General features: G+C 40.4%; 1 protein-coding gene across 8 annotated transcripts in view; it reads left to right on the forward strand.

Moving 5' to 3' along the window:
* STOX2 (storkhead box 2) overlaps nt 1-21178 on the forward strand; it is a 143825-nt gene that overhangs the window by 93541 nt on the left and 29106 nt on the right. Inside the window, exon 1 of one of the 8 annotated variants that reach the window (XM_085058749.1) lies at nt 12037-12124. The exons of 3 other annotated variants lie outside the window; for them this stretch is intronic. In XM_085058749.1, the coding sequence (XP_084914875.1) occupies nt 12073-12124 (52 nt within the window). In that variant the 5' untranslated portion in view covers nt 12037-12072. Of the gene's footprint in view, nt 1-12036; nt 12125-12177; nt 12465-14158; nt 14416-17889; nt 18028-21178 lie in introns of those variants that run through there. 4 more of the 8 variants (XM_085058754.1, XM_085058748.1, XM_085058751.1 and 1 more) reach the window with 4 other exon arrangements.

Consider the following 21178-nt stretch of genomic DNA (forward strand, 5'->3'; position numbering starts at 1 on the left):
TACTTAGTGTTGGATGATGTGTCAAACCCCTTGATTCAAACAATATTCAGGGCGTAATTAAGCATTGTCTGCAATGTTCTAGTATTAACTGTCATAAGAAATGTTACTGAATATCTTACCTGTGCTAAAATCTTATTCACACGCTTTGAACTTCCCCTTCAACACTTATGTTGTCTTCTACAGAAGATAAGTTTATTTAACAAGTAATGTGTGTTTGCATGCATGTGTACATATCACAAATACACAGACAAGTTTGATTCTGCACTTTTAAACTTTACTGTGCATTTTTGTATGTTCTGTACTGTTTAGTTTATTTCAGTGCAATTTACTGAGCTGTGGAGGCCTATGTAGATTCTTTGTCATGCATATGAGTACATTATGCAGGCTTTCTTTATTCTTATTCTATAAGAATATTCTTACTTTATTCACTTGTTTAAAGTGTTTTCTGTCTTCTGCTTTTTATGCTATGTTCTAAATCACATACATGATGCTTTTGTTTTAATTTTGTGGATGGATGACTCCCAAACTCTTGAGATCCTTTGTGATTTCCTTTGTCATTATGAATACTTATATCAATGTATATTTTTATAAGCATTTACTATGCTCTGTGTATCTGAGCAAAATTCAGTGGAAATACTCAAGGAGACCACGCACAATGTTTTGTTGATATCGCCACAGTGGATTTTTATTCTTATTTCATTGTATTAATACATTTTTGCCCAACAAGAATATTGAGTTTTGCAAATGTTTGGTGTCAGATGCTTTTCTCCTGGTCTTTTTCATGAGTATTTTGTTCAAAAAACTTAAGTCTTTGCTGTTTTTAATTGCTTTTCAGAGTAATTCTTAGGTATCTGTCACCTTGTAAAAATACTTGCTATTTGATTCTGAGGGGAAACAGTGGGAAGGACCTAAGAGACAATTTCTTAAGACCCATAATTGTAGTGAAGTTTTGGTTTAGCCTGACCTCTGCTGGGTAAGTCTTGGACTTGGCTCTTCCTAAGTATCCCAACACAACACTGCTCTCCTTTTGTATTGTCAGTGACCTGTCCATGACCAGAAATTCAGGTCTTGATTCTACAAGCACAGAGACTTTACCTAAATTCAAGTGCCTGATGTGCAGCTGAGGAGAAAATGCCCTTCTGTTCTTACTGTAATTATTCATTTGTATTGCAATTGTGTACCTGTTGCGTTGGGCCTATAAAATAAAGGATTGTAAATGCTGTGAAGCCTTAAACTCTATGGACTGAAAGAAAAGTAAGATACAAAAGAGTTGGAGGTGCAAAATATATGCAGAATAAAATAGTCTCCTATGTTTTATACTGCCAGTAAATTCTGTCAGTGAAATAATAGTGCAGTAAAGAAGAATCTAGATTATTAACTATTGTGTGCAAGAGAAACATCACTTTTGAATTTGGGGAGTGTGGAATAAATTATCTTTTGGGAGCTTGGGAACCTTTACTCTCTCTTTTTGCTGCAGAGCCATTACCTTCCCAATCCCTGTGTGGAACAGCTGAGTTAAAAACAACTTCTACAAATGATACACAAATTGAATTGATTTTTGTTTAAAAAATATCAACAGGGCAAAAAGAGATAGGAGTGATTCTTAACCTTCGGTAATTAAACCACTGTCTGATAATGAGAACCTCTCATTTGTGTGTGTGTGTGTGTGTGTGTTAAGAATAAATGGAGAAAACTGTTGGTAGGTAGAGCCCATCCAGTCTGAAATGAATAGTCCTGTCAGCAGTGAAGATGCAGGATGTTGTTTAGCATTTAGGTCACCTCTTTCCACTGTCTTGTTTTCCCAAGACATTGGGAGAGCAATGGGAATTGCCTGTCTACCTCCCAATCACTGTGGCTACCAGAATCACCAGAACTGTCCTACCACAGTGGCAGGTGAAGTCCTTCATGACGTCTGCAAGGCGAGATGCAGTAATGTTTGCCTGAGGGTTGTTTAAGACAAAGCTGGGTTACAGACCTGATACCTGTCATCACTAAGGATGGGAAAAGGGAAAAAAATGGAAACGTGGGGTACCATATTCTCACATGTCAGCTTGACTTGACTGAGCAGTGCTGTAAGGGAAATGGTGTGCATTCGCTGTTGTGGCACACGTTCAATATGGATCACTGTGCCACGTGATGGGGATGTGATACTAGTTTTATGAGGTATTGTGGAACTTTAAGAAATTGTTAAAGGCTGTGACTATAACTTGCTGATCTTTCTTTTTTTTCTGAGCACTGACACCTATAGACTGTGAAACTAGCCTGATTTGTTAACAAGTGAAAACACTGGAAGGAAAAAAAACCCAAAACCTTTTGAGGCAATTCTAGCTGCTTGTGCTCAGTTGTATTTTTCTTTAAATATGTAAAGTAAAGGATGTCCTAGTGCATGGGGAAATCGGCCTTCTCATTTCTAACTAAGTTTATATTTCTCATGTGGAAGTACAAGCTCTGCTATGAAGAGGATGGGGTTCATGGAGGTGAAGTGTAATACCTGGTAGAGTATTCTCAGGAGACATTACACCTGTGTAACTAAACGTGTAACAAGAAATGGAGATTGGTATCCCACGGAGGCAACCACTGGAAAATTAATCTACCTCTTAGGTAGATTACATGCCTAGACTGGGAGAGATTATGGGTAGATATTAACAGGATGTTATGCTAATTGCTGACACAAAGTTGGTTGCCCTTCTTTCTTGACTTTGAACCTTAATTACATCCTGAAAATGGAAAGTGGACCAAGAAAGAAAAATAAAATATAAAAAAACCTTTAACTCTACAGTACCCAAACCTCATTCACCCCCTCCAAACCAACAAACAAAAACCTGAAAACAACCAAACCTCCAACTACCAAAATGTTTTTGAGAATCAGTTTTGGATAGTGGGTTGTGGGAATGAAGTGAAGGTGCTGCTGTGTGGGAGGAATTCTGATTTATGCAGTAAACCGGAGAGAAATTTTTCCTCTCCACACCACCAGGTTATCGCATGTTTAGAAGTGCTGAGCACCATTTGGAGGCTGCGGTTTCCACCCTGCTTCCAGTCCTGTGATGTTCCAGGTCAGCAGCAGAGGTCTGTATCCAAACAGATGCTTGGAAAATGTGTTGAGGATGCTCAGCCTATTTAGCGGTGGTTTTCATGTGCCATCCACAAAGGGCCATCCCTTCATTTCCTGTGGCCAGGTGAAGAGCTTGTTAGTTCTGTCTCTTTGGTCTGGGTAGCCAGGATTGCTGATGCTTGTTTGCTTGTAGGTCTGCCCTGGTCATAGACTTGTCCAGTTTTGCTTTGAAGGAAAATAATTTTCCAGATAACTTCCCCTGTAAAAGCCAGGGCTTCATAATGCATGACGTCAGCATGCGCTGGGAACCTGCTCAGGATAGGTCTCCCTTTCTCACTTTTTACTTTAAATCTTTTGTTTGTTTGCCTTTTAGCTTAAATTTTAAATTACATCTAGTTCTCTAATGCTGTAACGCTTTTTTTCTCATGAGTTTAAAAACTGTCACTGTTTTTTCTTCATAATTGTTTAGATCCCTTCCTGCTCCCCCTCCACCCCTGCTTCCTTCATTTTCCATCTCATTGTGGAAGAGCATTTCCCCTTTCTCATCATATCATGTGTGCTCATGTGCATTTTTGCTGTCCCACATCACTGTCAGCCCTCCCCCCATCCTTTCAGGCAGGATAGAGCACACTGGTAATCACCTGTACTTTTTATCTTCTTTTTTAATCTTAAGCAGTTTTTCTGATCTCTCTGTGTGTTCTGGAGCAGAACGTGCCAGGATCAGGACAGGGTGAGGCTGAAAGCAAAATCACTGAAGCAATGATTGAGAATCATCTTGAAAGGAAAAAGTTAACTTTGTGATTCATTATCTTCCTTACAAGAGCTGGAAAGTTCTTTCCATGTTTGTACATTTAGAGTGGCTGCATTTTGAATGAGCTCAGGAGATTATTTGAAGAGGTAAGGTGCTAGGATGAGAGTTTCAGATGCATTGTTCAAGCACATTTATGTGCTTTGGAGTCTGGCATTACTCACATCAAAACATTTACATTGTTCTCTGGTGGTTTTTTTTGTTTTGTTTTGTTGGGTTTTGGGTTTTTTGGGTTTTTTTTCCTTTCTGTTTTTAAAGGGGTGCAAGGGGGTTAGTCAGAGAATAGGGATAATGGCTTTAACAAATGGAAATAGTTTGTGTGAATAATTCCACAAGCAGGTCCTCATTCAAGCATTATTAGAAACACATTTTCAATCACTTTCACCCGTACATTGTTGTGTGCATCCTTTGGGTTTGTAATTGGAGGTGGCAGAACATTAACGCCAAGATAAGGAATTCTCTTTCTAAAGAGGTTGCATGGCATCATCTGTGGTGTTCCTGAAAGATCATAATTTTCTTTTTTATTTCTCTTTCCTTTTCACATACTCAGAATTTACCTGGATTTTTGTGGCAGCTTTCTACAAAAGTACCAAATCCAGTTAGATAAAGCAGAAGTTCAGGATGAAGTGTCTAGCTAAAATCCTTTTCTGCTCTTGAAAGTTTACCTGTGTCTTAGTTTACTACACTTTCAAAAAGTTGATGCTACTTTTTAATTGACATTTTATTTTTTTCAGCTAATAGCTGGTTAATGAATGAATAGCCCTGACTGTTGCAAGGTTACAAGAATGATGCATCCAAAACAAGAGAGACATTTCCAGTGGTATGTCTGCCTTGTTTTGTGAGACACTATTTATCATTAAATTGACACTTAAAACAGCTGGTGTTAGGTGCTTCACTTTGTGAGAAGCAGGAATTATGTCACAGGACTTGTCTCTTGTACATCTTGGTAATAGATAATGAATATTAGGTGATACTGTTAAGGATCTGGGCTCCAGTAAGAGGCAGTAAGAAAGACTTTCAGATAATCTAGTCTTCACAACAGAGCTCAGGCATAAGATCACAGAGATGACAGATGAATGCCTGAATGTTGTGTCCATGTTTCAGGAACCTGTCCACCAGTTGGATCCTCTTTTCACAATGCTTATTTATTATTGGCATGTGGTATGTTCAGGAGCAGTGAGAAAATGACAGCTTTTCATGGGTACTGAGCTTTGATGAGCTTTAAGACAAAACCACAGCAGATCTTTAAAACAGTTTGGGAGCTTTTGCCATGCAGCAACCAAAACTCGTTTTTCCAGAGTATTTTTGTATGCATTAGAAATGGATGATTCAGAATGCTTTGCTTAGTATGATTTGTTAACTTACAGAAAGGTTTCCCTTTCTGATCCCTTGAACATCAAAGTAGGAACAAACTGAGGGCTGGCAGTCCCTTCCTTCCTAAATGCTTGGTTAGGTGCTCTGAATCTTATTTCCAAGGAGCAAGTTGTCTGCTCCTGAGACTCCCACCTCATTCACTGAAGTTGCTTAATCTGCAGCATTGTACCAGGTCCAGCCTGACCTGAAAAGCCCTGCTAGCTCCACAGTCTTCCAGCAGCAAGCCTGTGCTGCTAAGCTTGACAGTGTCCTGAGCTGATAAGAAACTTGCAAGGTAGGGAGGATGAAATCATGCTCTAGACAACATTGCCTTTCTGGTTCCTTTGCTTGTGGCATGACGTTACCACTTCAGAATCAAGATTTGAAATTAAAAATAAACATTTTCAAAGCAGTCCTGCTGCCCTGCAGGGGTTTGTCTTAATGCCTGCTCCTTTGTAGCCTATCTTCCAGGTATTCAGATGCTCTCCAGCTAACATCCTTCCCACAGCTGCCTTCTGGTAAGGGTCTGATTCTGAAGACAGATGCACTTTTGGGGTCTTTGAGTCCCACATCTTGCAACTACTGCAGGTGACTGTTAAACCTTTCCATAAGTGATCAGTTTTTAAACCAGATTTTGTCTTCACTGTTCCTCTTAGAAGACTGTGCCATTATGCACTGCTGTCATGGCTAGCAGTTTGGGTCTCAGTTCCGCTCTGGATTTTCTGTTTGCTGAAATGATGCTGTTTTCTGGGTGAGGCATGGTGAGTGTCTCCCCTAGTGCTGGCTGACTTGGATCTCTGCTGTTTGTTCTGCCTGAATGCATAGCTTAGCTTAAAGAGTGGGAAATTTCTGTGGTGCAAAATTAGGTAATTTTTAAGGTTTACATTTTAGGTTAGAAGAAGAATTCTTGTGACAGTCACATTAGATGCTGACTAAGTTTTTGGATAGAATCTGTTCTGTAGTATATCAGCTGTTTCCTTTTGGTTTCTTTTCAGTTTGTTTTCTCTGTGAGTGTGATGGACAAGATCTCTGTCTCAGCCTTAAAATATTCCTGCTTGCTTTTTGAAAAATTTCTTCAAGCTCTTTTTTTCTTCTTGCATGCATGAAGTACTTAATTCCCTCCATCTGCATGAAAATGTTTTATATATAATTCTAAAAGCTCCCTTAGGACTGTAGACTTTTTTAAAGGGAGCAATTTAAACATTTTCCACTCAAATGGGCATGCACTTGGGGCAAATGTCATTATAAAAATCGTAAGAATATTTGTTAGATATTTTCACTGGTTTTTGTTTGTTTTTTTCCTTTTAAGACCTGCTTCTCCAGTCACAGTGGAAATTGCAAGTCAGAGAGAGCCAGCAGGATTTATATTATTGGCAAAACAGTAAGGAGTTTGTAAGGCTGGGAAGATAGAAATTAATAAGAAAGGGAAACAATAGACTGTCTTCTCTTCTTCAGTCAGCATGGTGCAGATGTTGAGGCTGATGTAATGCTGTTGCTTCTTTCCTACTCTGAGATGTACATACATATTTATAAACACATGCATATCAATCAAGACTTGTGTTCTCAAGATAAATTAATAAAACACAGATTGAGATGCAGAACAAGGTAAAAATGCTTCAATCCTGCTCAGACTGAAAGTTTCCATTTGAAACTATTGTGTTCAGATTCTCAAGTTTCACATGAGGAAATACATGATACTGGATATTCTTGTAAGGACATATGTTGAAGCTTGTTTTATAAAATTTGAGGCTTACATATAGTTCACTAGTAGACAGAGGCTCTATTTTGTGGAGGTTTTTGGGATTCTAGGGAAATTGTTTTCTGATTTGAAACAGGGCTCCAAAGTAGACAGATTTCATGTGGAAGAAAATCCTAAACCCAGTATTTTTAGATCACATGAAACACTTAATTCCAGCAGGATCAGACTGGTTTGTTTCAAATTTGACTGTTTAAATGTTTTAAATATTGCTCTACCTAATGCAGTCTTTTAGAACAAGCTAATTTAAAGGGAGAGAAAGAAACACTCCATGCTGGAATGCCATAACAGGAAGTTCTGACATTTGTCAAAATATTTCTCATTCTTTCTAAAATTAATATGTAAAAAAGTATAGTTTTCTGATACATTCTAATATCACTGGAATTGTATTCTACAGAATAGGATGGTCTGCCATTTTTTGTGACTGTGTTTTGGGGAGATACTCCAGGAGTGGGTGGAGAAATGCAGGATTCTTCCTGTCTTCTGCATGTTATTTTCCACTAGAATGGTCAGTATCTGATTTCTGATAGACCATATTCCTTGGGAAACTCAGTTATTACAGGTGATAGTTTTTACCAGATCTTTGGAGCTACTGTTAAAAATGGGTACACGCCATCTCTGTAAGAACAGCACTATTTTTAAACACATTATTGGAATGTGTGCTTGCTACTTATATCCTTATTTATTCCAGCTGTGTGTCCTTACTTTGTTCAAGTTTTGATGGTCTGTCAGATATGACAAACAAAGCTTGCTTTTGCAAAACTTGCCTTTTATAGTTGAAACCAGTGCTGATAGACTTGAACCCGGATGCCATTAAAATGGATGGAATTTAGCAAGCCTTTTTAAAGCCCTTTGAAAATTCTAGCTGTCACATGCTGCCAGGATGGTGACTGTGTCAGTCATTTTAATGGTGAATGGCCATATTACCATGCAGTTTTGTGATAACTGAGTAGTTCTTACCTATAACTGCTGGCTCCCAGAGCAGGAGGTCTGCTACTCCATTGCCTGTGATACACTGCTTCCTGCACTGCCCTGAGAAAGGACCTTGTCTTAACAGGGCAGCCAGTCAGAGTTTGGCTTTTTTTTTTTTTTTTTTTTTTTTTTTGACAGGACTAGCCTTCTCCTAGGTTAGCTCCTGAAATTAACTCATGAGAGTAGATCAAGCATAAATGTGGGCTGTCCTGGGATGGATGAGGAGGGCAATGGATAGCCTTTAGGCTGGGTAACTCTGTTGGGCAGTTAGGCATCTATGACGAATGCTTTGGCAAATGATGATTGTGCAAGGACTTTCATTTTCCTATGAACAAAGGAGAAATACCACAGAATACCATCAGCATGGTGATGGATTCTTCATGCCATCTGAAGTAGCAATTATGATATCCAACGGTATTTTCCAGATTTTCTCATAAGTTTTTAGCACAGATGAATACATAATTTCCATCATGCATCTGATGTAAATGTTTCAAGGACAGTATAGGTATGTTTGGTCTTTTTATTTCCTGTTTATCCCTATTGCTCTCCTATAAATGAAAGATTTCTGGCATGGGAGATACCATTTCATATATACTATTCAGTAAGGTTCTCTAGATACTTAAATTTCAAAATAAATGAAAAGAAGTCTAAGGGGCCAAACATATATCTAGGATATGGCATGTACTAGGGGCTGTACAGGCAGGCCAGAGCTCACTCTGACCTGGTCAGCTCTGTTAATGTGAGTTGAGTCACTGCTGAACCACGGTGTTCAACACAGACCACAAAAACTATGTGACTGGTCAGTGAACTTCCCCACATGGGCAGCATGAAGCTGAATCAGACACATTCCTGTCATGTTCCAGTCACAGCACTAAATGTAGCACAGATGTCTTGAGTAGCTTTCCAACATCTTGACCATCCCTTGCTTTCGAATCAAAGCTGTTTTCCTGGTGCCGTTTAGGGAAACCTGATGACTAGCCTGCAGGAAGTTACTAGTGTAGGAGTGTGCTAGATCTGTCCTGGAGCTTTTCCTGCTGACTGGAGGAATTGAGGCGTGCTGTTTGAAGAACTCCTGGAGTTCTTACTGGTAAGTGCAAGGTCTCAAATTTGGTTCTTGCTGTAACTAATTTGCTTGATGATGATTGGTTCAATTCAGGTTGACACTTCTAAATCAGCATCTGAGAGAGGTGAGAAGTTGGAACAAATTGAGTGCCCAGTCTAGTTTAATTTTAATTTTAATTTTAGTATCTGGGCAAATCCTATGTATGGTGGTAGTAATTAGATGATTCTAGGCTCTCAGTTAACAGAAACTATGTGGAGAAAGCTTAGGAATCCTTTGCTTTCAGATACTGCAGAAATAAGTGAGCACCAGCTTTTGTTATTTTCTTTAAATACAAACAAGATATGCCAATAGAAATCATGACTTTTGATTATAGGTTTATCATCCTCAAGCTAATCGTCATGGCACTTCTTCTATGGATTATGCAATTTGGTTGAGCAGTTGCTAGTTTAGCTGTAAGCTATTGTCAGTCAGCTTGTCCTCCCTGGTTGACTGCCAAATTCTTCCTCCTGTACTTGAGGGAAAAGGGAATAATAAATGTTTAATAACCAAAGGTATGTTGCTGGTTCCAAAGTCAAGCACCAAAATTGATAAAATCATGATGAGCCTTTTTTTTGTCTTTTTCCAAAGGAACTTTAAAAACAGTAGTAATTAATGAGTATGTAAAGCTGAAAATTGCAAGGAGGAAGTGGTCTCATGCTTCCATGGCCTCACAGATACGATTGTATCTGAAACACGTTGGCTCTGTCTGAGCTAAGCTGTGAAGTCCTTCCAGCAATGCTAGTCTTCCAGATCTTGTAAAATGCCAGACAGAGCTGTTGTCGCCCACTAAATAACCATTTCCTCATACTTGACTTGTAGAGAAAGTGATGGATGTCAGTGACATTAGTGAAGGAAATACAATTGCCAGCATGTAAAGGTCTCTGAAATTATTGGCAAACAGAGAAGCCAAAGCAACACTATGGGAAATTGATGTACAGGCTGGCTAGAAAATGCTATGGAGACAATATGGCTTTTCAAAACGACTTTGCACTGTCAAGCTTCTATGCTGGGTCTTGGCCTGGGATTTCCTGTATGCCAGAGGTTTCATGATCATAGCAATCACCTGCTCTTGTTTTTTTTATACTGCCTGGCATGGGAAAATTGGGTTTATAGAGGAGGTTTTTGGTTGTTCAGTATTTTTTTTCTTCCCACTCAGTTCTTTGTTTATTATGAAAGGGTAGTGCCAGTTGTCCTGTGGATACTCTGTGTGTATTTCCAGTGTGTAGTTGCAGGGTGAGGGAGATCCTAGCACTTTTGCTGCCATGATGTAGTCTTGCTTAGAGGGGTTGGCAGTTGCCTTTCGAAATTGATATTACTCTGCTGAGTTACCTTCTTGATCTTTTTTTTTCCCATTGTTCGAGTGGAAAGTTTCCATTTCATTCAGCTTAGCTCCAGTAGTGGATTGTATGTCAAAGTCTGGAATAAAAGCATTTGTGCAGCTTCCTTAGGTAATTAAAACGATGAATGAGCTTATAAAGAGAGGAATATTAAAATTCAGGCTGAATGAGTGGTTTGTTGGCTTCTAGTCCGATCTCAGCTCCCCCTGTGCCTGAGCGGAGGAGGATGAGGTCATGGTGCTGATTCTTGACCACAGCGTGCTGCAGACCTGTGTCTAACCAGTGTTTGCCCAGCTGTGTCCAAAACACTGAATTACTGTGACAGTAATACTGCTTTAGCTTTCTCCTAAATATCCATCACCTAAGTGTGGTCAGGCTGTGCATGTTGCTGATGCCTGTGGACCATAAGACACCAGTCCTAAAAACCAAGATGTCCATTTACACTCGTGAAGAAAGCCCTCGGCCCAGGTTCAGAGCAAAGTTCAAATTCATCCTCAGGATCCACAGCAGGCACCTATTGTTACCCTGTGATTTGCCTTCATAAACTAATTCTCCTGCTTGCTTTTGATGAAACCAAGGGAGATGGATAACATGGTTTGATTTAGATTTCTGATATGCTCCACAGCTGTGGTTTTCAGCATGTGTGCTGATCACTGTTTTTATAAACCATGTTTTGGACATAGTCTTCTGCATCCATTAAAGATAGAGGCAGTGGGTCTTTCTACACTTCTTGTGCAAAAATGTTTCTATTGTGGTTGTCCTTTTAGACCATAACTTCCTTCTAAATATAGGTGGCTAATCGACTGAAGTTTTGTACAAATTCAGATTCTACCTCAGTAGCAGCCAAAGGGGAGTATTTTGCTGTTGGTCCTTTTACCCCCTTAAACTCTAAAAACAACAAAAACCTTGGATCAATCATGAAACCGTGTTGAATTGAAAAGTTGCATAAAATACTTGATGGGTATTTGAAGTACTTTTGAAGCAGGGGTGGATTTGGTCGTAGAGGCTGTTCAGATTTATTTCTGGCATCAGCAGCACACATCCCATCACACTACTGCTCTCAGGGAGGCAAAGGGCTTTTCGTGCCTGTACCGCTTCTTTGGAGTACCAAGCCCCCACTGTGCCATCACTTCAGGTGGGAGGGTTTCTCGTGAAGACAGAGTGCTTATAGATGAATAGGATGGAAATCTGCTTTACCATCATGTAAAATCAACAACCTCGAACAAAAACACAAAGCCCCACGACCTCAAGGCCACAGAAACCAATCAACAAAGAACCCCTCTTCTTTTATTTTTGTTTCTGAGCTATCCCTTTCTGGGATTTTGGCCGTTCCTGAGGCAGCAGCAGCAGCAGCTCACAGGGGTGCATGTCCTGTGGGAATTGCTCCTCCATCCAAAATGGCTGGGACGCGGGTGGCCTTTGCTGGGAGAGAATAGTGCGCTGGGTTTTGCTTGAAAATGTCGCGCAAAGGTGGGAGTAACGTCCCTTCTTCCGAGGCGCATATTGCTTTTCCTCCCTGTTTCGGAGGCCCTAAAACGTAGGCAGCTTTCCGGGCAGGGTTCGGGAAGGGAGGTGTAGGGAACAGGCCACGCGTTGCCATGGCGGCGGGCGGGCTGCCGCGCCTCCGCGCTGCCGGGCTGCCGCTCGGTAGGTGCCGCGTCTCGGGGAGCCGCCGGGCCGGGCCGGGCCGCGATGGGGTGGGCGGGCCTTCTCCGTTTGGCTCCGTTGCCCGCCTTGCTGCGCGGTAAAAGCTGCGTCAGCAGCGCAGGGCGGTGGGAGGTTGTGCCGGTCTCCCGTCTCGCTGGCGGGCGGGTCGTACCGGCGGGGCAGCGCTTCCCCTGGGAGCGCGGATGGTGCCTTGCCCTGGGTACTCGGGATTAGTGCGGGCTGGCTGCAGCGGGCCGCTGGGAAGTGACGGTGCTGCTTGGGCCGAGCGTGTCTCTGCAGCGGTTCGGGTGCGCGGAGGCGGCCGCGGCGCCCTCGGCGCTAGCACTGCTGAGCGCGGCGCTTCGTGTCTCACGGCACGGCTCAGCCCGGCCGCTCTCGACAGCCCTGCAAAGCTGCAGAGCTTAGTGGCAAAGCGAGTAAGTCTGGTCTATCTAAGCACTTCTTTTGAGGTTCTTTACTGCTAGTGCTGGAAGGCAAAAGAAACAGCTTTCCTAAATAGGTTGCAAAATTTCAAAGCGTATTTAAAACAGCATGACACATCTCATCAGTCCCTCTGTTGTTTCTTGTCAATCTTGTTCTCAGTAGTTGTCCTGCTGCAAAATGGAAATATAAATTTTCCAGGCTGGTGGGTGAGACTCCAGGTGAAGACTTGATCAGATACTGCAAATCTGTCCAGTGTTTTCTTCCAGTTCTAGAATGGAAATTTGTATTAGTGCCTACACTCACGGTGCTGGAAGTATCTCTGTCCAGCTCCAGTAAGCTGAAAGTAGGGCCTTACTCAAAAATCTTCCTGAAGTTGCAAGATACTCTCACACTGTTCATCTGCTTGCACTGGTTGCATCACAGGTCAGATTGAAAATTACAAGCGAGGCTGTTTTAGGAATTTTAGATCTTAATCTTAAAATCTGGGGCAGTCCCTAACAGATAAATTACACATGCATAATACACCTGATGTGTTGGACCTGCTGTGCATGTGAGATAAGACTATATGCATATAATAGCTAGTTTACTGACATCAGGCAGCCTGAGTTTCCAGGCATCTAGAAAAGTGGGCTGTTACTTCAAAAACATGAGAAAAGTCTGCATGTGCAAGCATGCATGGGTCATAGGTTTTCTTTGAATAATGTAGTAAGTCTGTTGTCACCCAGTATCATCTTTCCTTTCATCCCTCCTTTCCCCAGCAGCCTATAACTCTTTAAAAGCTGAAAATAATTTGTGCTCTGGATGGTCATTCCTTGAAGGTCTAGGAAGCATTCATTTGGTGACTGTGTTTGTGCTATCCTTGATTTGCTCCATGAGGGGCAAGTGGGTGGATAAAGGGTATGGAATAGTTTCAAACAGGAGCTGGAATTCTGTATTGTACTAAACTTTCAATCAGAGTATTCATTGGGAAGTAAACCACCTATTGTTGAAAAAAGTAAACCACCAAGAATGTAATGACATTTTTTGTACAAGTGTTTTATTCTAACAGTGATGTTTGTGGCAAAGATTCCTGTGACTACAGGCTTATTTTGCATTGAAGGTTGTTCTAAATAATCACTGTTTCTTGAGTGTTAATCTAGTATTTATTGTACTGTAACTTACAATTCTTATTTTTTCAATCTTTATTAGGAACATAGGCTCCCAGTTTGGAATCATCTTCACAAATCCCTTTCTAAACAGTAAGATGGGCTAGGTCAAGGTGTTTCCAGACTTCCTTTTGTATTTTTTTTTCTAGTCACTTTCTGGAACTTATTACTACCTTTGAACACTTGTGAATAAACTGACCAGCAGACCATTTGAGGAGAGTGGTCTGACTGATGTCTGAACTTGCAAAATCAAATGACTGGGGAGTCCAAAGATATGAAAGTTGTTTCAGAATTCATCTCCCAAGTAATAGCTCAGGAGGTAGCCTGCAGTTCATTCCATTACTTAAGAGCTGTTAATGAAAGCAATACCTTATTTTACAGTATTTTCAAAAAAAGGGCGCATGCCAGACAAAGACAATTTACAACCCATTTACAGCATTCTGCTAATGCCTATTGTTTGGAGTAAAACCCATCTTCTGACAGACCATCTTCTTAGTTCCCTTAATCCTGCAGCAAAGTGATAATCCTTTATTTGTGACCTCATAGTCTGTTGCTGCAGAGAATGCTGTGATATCAGAAAGTCAACGCTGTGACTTCACTGTTGGTGGAAGCCATAGTTGAAGAAGACCCACTCTGGAGGCTGGGGGGGCAGTTTATATCCTTTTGGTATTCTGCAAGTGCTTCCTAAGGAGCAGTATCTGGCAAACAAAATCGTGCAATGCCTGTCTATCTAGGTGATGAATGAGACAATCAGAGGCTGCGTATAAGGGGAAAATATGTGGTGATTATGTTTTACAAGGTAATTTCTGCCCTTAAAAGAAGTTATGTTGACAGGAAGAAAAATGACACCGGGAAGCTACGCTAGGGTTTTGCATCCTTAGTCTCCAAAGATACCATGAAGAATACCAGAATGATTTTCTCTACAACCAAGAACTTCTTACTCTATATACCTCTTAAGAATATAATTTTGGAGCCCCCAACTTTTCTTGGAAACATTAATTACATCAATTTCATTCCATTGAAAAATGTTTGTCAGGAGCAAGGCAAAAGATACGTAAATCACGTTCAAAGCTTTATGCCCTACAGTAGACTTTTAGGCTCTTTTTTGTAAACTGAGGTATGAAGGAGATGTGTCCAAGACTTTCAGGTATTTCCAGATAGCTTACATGCATGGATTCTTTTTACATTTGAGTGTGAGCTTTTGTGCCATATTCCAGAAATGAGCACCTAAAATTAGGCTTCTTAGTAAGTCTTGATTTTAAGAAGTATGGAGAGTATGGCAGTGCTCAATGGAGAATAAAGGGAAGTGAAAATCTACATCAGTTTTGAAACTCAAGCTGTGACTATTAGAAACAACATATGGCAATAGAAGCCACATTGGCTCCTTTACTATCTCTGCCTTTTTCCATAACGGGAAGTTTTTAGAGAAATAGTACTTGCAACTCTAAATGTCAGTGGTTATATACTCTTGAAGGCTGAAGTTATGGGAACCCAGAAAAAAACCCCAAACTAGTAGAAAGTTAATTCCTTTTTTTAAACATTTAGTTTTTGAATGCATTAGGGAGCATATGATTGAACAACAGGAAGACATATAACTGTATATATGCCTGTAACAAAACTAGTATTTTATTTTTATTATTGATTATTGCATTTTTAACTTTCACCTTTTTATGCACAATACAAAAGGGCATGCAGAGGAGTTTAGCAGGATTATGCATGTACTACCAACCCCATTGATAAAACTTCGGGAAGTGGTATAAGCTAAATCAGTTTAAACAAAACACTCTTTTTCCAGAATAAATGGGTATTTACATAGGTGTAATTACACCAAGATAATTCTGACAGTAAATTAGTCTTTTAGACCAAAGCCCTGAGGTCAGGTTCTTTTTTATCCCTGTTACACAGATGTTCTCCAGATTATGTTCCAAGCATGTACCAAACTGGGTGCTGCATAACAAATCTGTGTTGGAATAACTCAGTTAAACGTATTACCAGAAATGAAATACCGCAGTTTAAAGCAGAAATTCACACACATTATGCATAGGCTTTGCAGGAGTCACTTGGGGTAGCCTCACATTTCCAAGTTCTTGTGGATTACACCATCTTTGCATGAAACTACGTGTGCATGTGTGTTTTGAAGAGCTGCTCATAAAGCAGCAGAACACTTCTAAAGATAGTATTGGTGATGACATCCTTAAGTGCTTTCACATGTTTTCATTCAAACTGACCCAACCATTAACATGCTCACTTAGCGATGTTGCATGTGCGTTTTGCTAGTATGCACACTACTAATTTACTCTCAACTTTTTTTACTGTCCTGTAATCCCCCACCCTTCCCCTAGCTTTGATCTTTAATCATAAAAGCTTAGAAGCAACCCTTTGGAGATCAAGCTAAATGTTTTTTTTTAGCTATTCTGCCTGTTCCGGACACTGGGAAGGGCGGAGGGCTCATTCCAAGGCGGTAGTATGCAGGTACCCTCGGCAGGAGGCCGGTGCTCTGCTGGTGGTGCTCTCTTTGCTGGATCCTTGGCACCTAGGCTCAGCCTTGAGGCTGCAGCACAAGATGCGTTTGTTCTTTCAGGCTTTTAATTGTCACTTTGAGCGGAGGCTTTCATTGCGTCCTTTGTGTGGCAGGGGAGCGAAGATCAGCCCGGAAAACAAAACAAAGGCAAGCGCCAAGTGGATGCAGAGCACATGCAGATCAGCTGTCACAAAACTGTCCTTTTTTCACTTCTTTCTTCACTGATACACGCAGCCATTCCCACTTTGCTTATTCCAGCAATTCTGTAGACACTTAGTTTTTCCCCAGCCTTCCTACAGCTGGAGGTACTGATTTTATTTCTTAGCATTTGGTTATTATTTCTGCTTCCATTTAGCGCTGCTAAGCATTGGGATTCTCATAACAAGTCTTCCTTCATAAGTAACATCTCAAATGCTGCATTGCCTGCTTTAGGAATCAAACAAAAATCAGCTCTTTCCTTACTTTTCTTTTTAACCTTTCCTGTGTTCTTATATTGTTTCTTGTTTTTCTCTCCTATCTTCTTCTGCTGCTAATTCAGTCTTTATAGCCTAGGTTTTTCTTTAGGTAGTCTCTACATCAGCTCTTTAAGACTAAAACTTGTAGCTAGTCAGTCAGGAAGAACAGCAGGGGTTCCAAAAAGTGCTTTCAGGTTACTTGCAACCCCTGTAGGTGTTACGGAGGGCTGGTCTGTGCAGCAGTTCCAGCCTCACAAAGAGGGTTGCCAGGTGAGAGAGGGGCATGTACCATCCCCTTCACCATGTGCAACGCTGTGTTTACTAATAATCAGAAATGCTTTCGAAGCAGAGAGCCGTCTCCAGCTCTGGTTCTGATCGAGACATTTTTCATCCTCCTAAGTAGGAGGTTGCCCCCAGGCTGATGAGATCTGGGTGAGTTGAAGTACTGCCTGTGCAGGTTGCTTGTTGAAAGAATATCATGGTAACTGTAAGACCTTTTTTCTTATGGCCAAGAGTGAGGAATTACAACATGGTGACAAGATATAAGGAATTACTTTTTTTTTGTTGTTTTAATGTGTGTTAAGAAGATAACTATCTTGCTACGGCATAAAATGTAATAATGCAGGTTTGTATACCCACTATACTTTGATCTCAACTGTTTCTTTATGTATGATTTTTTCTCTCTGTGTCCAGTGGTTACTTGTGAAATTTGTTAAAGAAATTATCATGATTCTCCTTTTGCTAACCTTTGGGTTTAGTTGAGTTAAAGTTGAGATCATCATCAGCTCCTGATATCATCTCAGGAGTCTAGCCTTGATATCGTAGTTTAGGTCTCTCTATACTGAATAAGAGGGCAAAGAGACAACTATTTTTATGTGCTCTCATCTTTCAGAAAACTGGGTCATAGCAACACTCAGGGAGCACAAGAACTCTTCCACGCTTTAGTGCTTTATAAATGCTTAGTGAAAGTCCAAAGGAAAAGTCTTGTCAAGCTCAGTTTAGTATACAGAGGAGAAAACAGCACAACCACTTTTGGGCCCTGGAAATGGTTAACAGTGTTTTGTGCAGCAGGGATCAATACCAAATGTTTGGGGTTTAATAGCTATATTAAAAATCTGAAGGATGGAATGGATAATGAAGTGGTAACCCTGTCTGTCAGATCGCAGTTGTTCAGGTTTGTTAAGGCTGCTGAGGAGGATTTCAGAAGGGACTAGCGACAGCTGAGTGAAACAGCTGAGCAATTTGCAGAGTAGTGACATCAGCACTGTAGTATAAGGCAGTGCAGTGAGCACTGACAAAATAGTGCTTAAATTTGTTAAGTTTGTGCTTTTTTAGGAGCATGGTCTGCATGTTGCTGGAGTCAGTCGTGAATGCATTAGATGATTCAGAAGTGGTAATTAAAAGTCTAAACTTACGACTGTAAATGAGGAGATATGTAAGTAGTCACGCAAGAGAGGTCTGTCTGTGAAATTGGTAATTTTATCCTTCTTTTGGATACTGTGTTTGGTTTTATGGATCATGTACAGGGCAATTTTCAGATTCCTGAAATTTTACTTAAAAATGACAGGGCAGTAGGTAGAGAGGTATTGCTGTTTTAACAGTAATAAAACATCTGTTGTAGGTTTTAGTTTACTGCTTCCAGTAAATAAATGCTCAGTAAAATTCAAAAGTAAAATTGTGTGATATGGACAAGAGGAAATATTTCATCCAATGAGTTGTTTAATTGTGGGAACTCCTGGTTCCAGGTACTGTAATTTATTTGGGGAGGTAGGTTTTGGTTGCTGCATTTGCTGATAGTCATACTCATTGGGAGAAAAAGTCAAAATATGCCAGTCCCTGAGGATCTTAAAAGGATTCTTTCTCTCTGGAGCAAGAGCATTTCCCTTTAAAGTGCAGTATACACTAGTGGCAATGTGTGCAGTTGGTTTTCTAATGTTCCTCTAAGATGTTTGACCAGCATGAGGGAGGCAGCAGATGTGGTGAGCTGCTGAACGGTTGTGCCATGGCATTTCCTGTGTTCCTGTCCTCACAGCTAATCCCCACACAGGCGAGACCAAAGGACAGAATTTGAAAGAATTTTGAACCACTGTGGGAAGTTGCATCTACCTCACGCAGGTAGAGCATAGGGGCAGAATATACTGGTATAGCTTCTTCACATATTGTGGTGTAAAATATTTCAATTTCACTATAAAGTACATCTTCTTAAAGGTACTCCAGCCATACTGAAAACTGCTTTCTACCACAGGGAAAAAAATGACCCAGTAAACTCTTAACTGCTAAGTCTTTGGAGCCTCTAACCTTTTCTTTTTAAAACCACTTTGGCACTTATTTAATTGATTCCATGCCTGGCTTTTTCATCAGTTCTCTCCTAGCCAGGAAAAACTGGGCTGTTAAAGGCTGCTGCAGTACCATGGGACTTGTGTTCAGTGTTGCAGGTTCTTATTTTAACCTGATGTTACCTGCCAGTCATCACTATTGCTTTGAAAAGCAGTAACCACTGCAGTACTGTCTTTGGGCTGAAAATCTTTTAATGGTTACAGCAGTCAATATAAATGAGAGAGAGTGCTTATGTCTCTGGGTTATGTTGCTAATTATCACTTCACCTTTCCAGAATTTTATCTGCTGACTAGATTCTTGCTGAATGTTTTGCTGCAGCATCTCCAGCCACACTGCAAATGTGTTTTGGCTAAACTGAAGAGGGTAGTGAAGAACATGTGGTTAAGACTTTGAACAACCATGTTTTGTGCTGTCAGCAGTGTTTGAAAAGGAGTATTTTTCTCTGTTTTTAAAATTTCCACCCTATAAGAAAACATCTAGGTTTATCATTGTTTGTTGGGTTTTGTTTCTTTTGTTTCTCATTTGCTTACTCTTTCTTGGCAAATCTCCTCTAGTGTCAGATTTTTTTAGTGCTTCTATCTTTCCTTGCATTTGCTGTTTGCTGTCAGAGAGCAGGCAGGCTTTGTTTTTGAGGGGGTGGGGTGTTGGTGTGGTTGATTACAATATAGCATTAACATTAGTCAATTTAATTTGATAGTAGCAGATTTCTATGGAAAAAACCCAAGGCCAAACCCTCCTCCCTTCTCGTTTTGTGGTCCTACCGACAAAATATCTTAGAGAATTCTTCCGTGGGGTTTAAAATACCACATACTTTCCAGTGAGCTATAATTTAAAGAAACCTCTTTTGATAGTTGAATTCTAAAAAGACAATTATTTTACCTGCTGGGCTTTTGAGGGAGGGAGTTGAGTTGGTTGCCTTGGTTCTTCTGTTAAGACTTGATGGTTTCATTCAAGTGTTTTCTGGGTGGTTGTATTAGCAAGTGTGACACTGGGTAATGATTCTGTCTTGCATTAGGTAACACAGTATTTTTTGGTTTTCATTTTAGGTTTTGAGATTCTTTTTTAGAATGTGGTAAGTGGAGATGCTTAAAAATGGATAACAACTGAGAAGAGCTGAATGATCAAAGATCGTTAGTCATATCCACAGTGAGCTGGGAAAGATCATGGTCTTAGGAGTCAAACCTAGGAATATTTGCTTCAAACTCAGTTGCAGTCAGCATAAAAAAGATAACTGGAACTGCTTGCTCAGTTGTAGGGTGACAGTGAGCCACCAATATAATACAGCTGTGGGGAAAAAAGCAGGGTATAAGGCATGATATTTCCACTAAAAGTAAGGAAATTCCAATTTCCTGGTACCTGATGCAGGTGAGAGGTTAACTGGAACTCTAGAATATGGTCCAGAATTCTGGTTGTTGCTTTTAAAGGAAAGTTATGTAAGTTAGAGTAAATGTAGAGGAGTCCTCTAACAGGATTAAAGGGACAGGAAGGGCACACATACAAGAGAACAATAGAAGAGTGTGATTTTTTAAAAGCCAGTGGAATAAGATCTGAAGGAGGAGAGGTATGTTCTTTGCTAATATATTGGGGTGTAAGCATCAGGAGGAAGAAAAAAGAAAAAGCTCCTAGACAACATGAGAACAAAAACAGATGGGCATTACTTGTTGGGATTTTAGTGAACTTAATACCCTGATTATGTTTCCTCTTGTGATTTCTTAAAGAACCAGGAGATTTGTTCAGGTAAGTCAAGCAGAACTTATTAGCATACTGCAAGTAAGTTGTTATTAGTAGAGCACTAATATGTCAAAATTTCTAGTATTAAGAGATTTCCAAAAGAAATGCAAGTGTAAAGTGGTATCTTTCTGATGTTCCTTAATCTGGTTTCTTCTGAGGCCACAGGGTCAGTGGGCTGTGTTCCTAGTGTAGTCTGCGTGATTCCTGGTTTGTGAAATGTATTCTTGTCGAGGTAATCCTGATGACCAGCACTGAAATTAGCTCAGTTGGTTGGAGTGTGGTTCTAGTAACACCAAGGTTGCAGGTTTGATCCCTGTATGGGCTATTTACTAGTGTTGGACTTGATGATCCCTGTGAATCCCTTCCAACTAAGAATATTCTGTGATTCTGTGGTAGATGACTATAGTGTCTGCAGCTACAGACTCCAATTGCTGAGCACTGATGGCTGATTTTTAGTCTCTGAAATTTGGAATCCACTGTGACAGGTACAGGTGAGACGGAATTATACACTTGATAGT

The sequence above is a fragment of the Lichenostomus cassidix genome, chromosome 4 (genome assembly GCF_008360975.1).
Source record: "Lichenostomus cassidix isolate B80296 chromosome 4, HeHo_3.0, whole genome shotgun sequence".
In the NCBI taxonomy this organism is placed as follows: Eukaryota; Metazoa; Chordata; class Aves; order Passeriformes; family Meliphagidae; genus Lichenostomus; species Lichenostomus cassidix.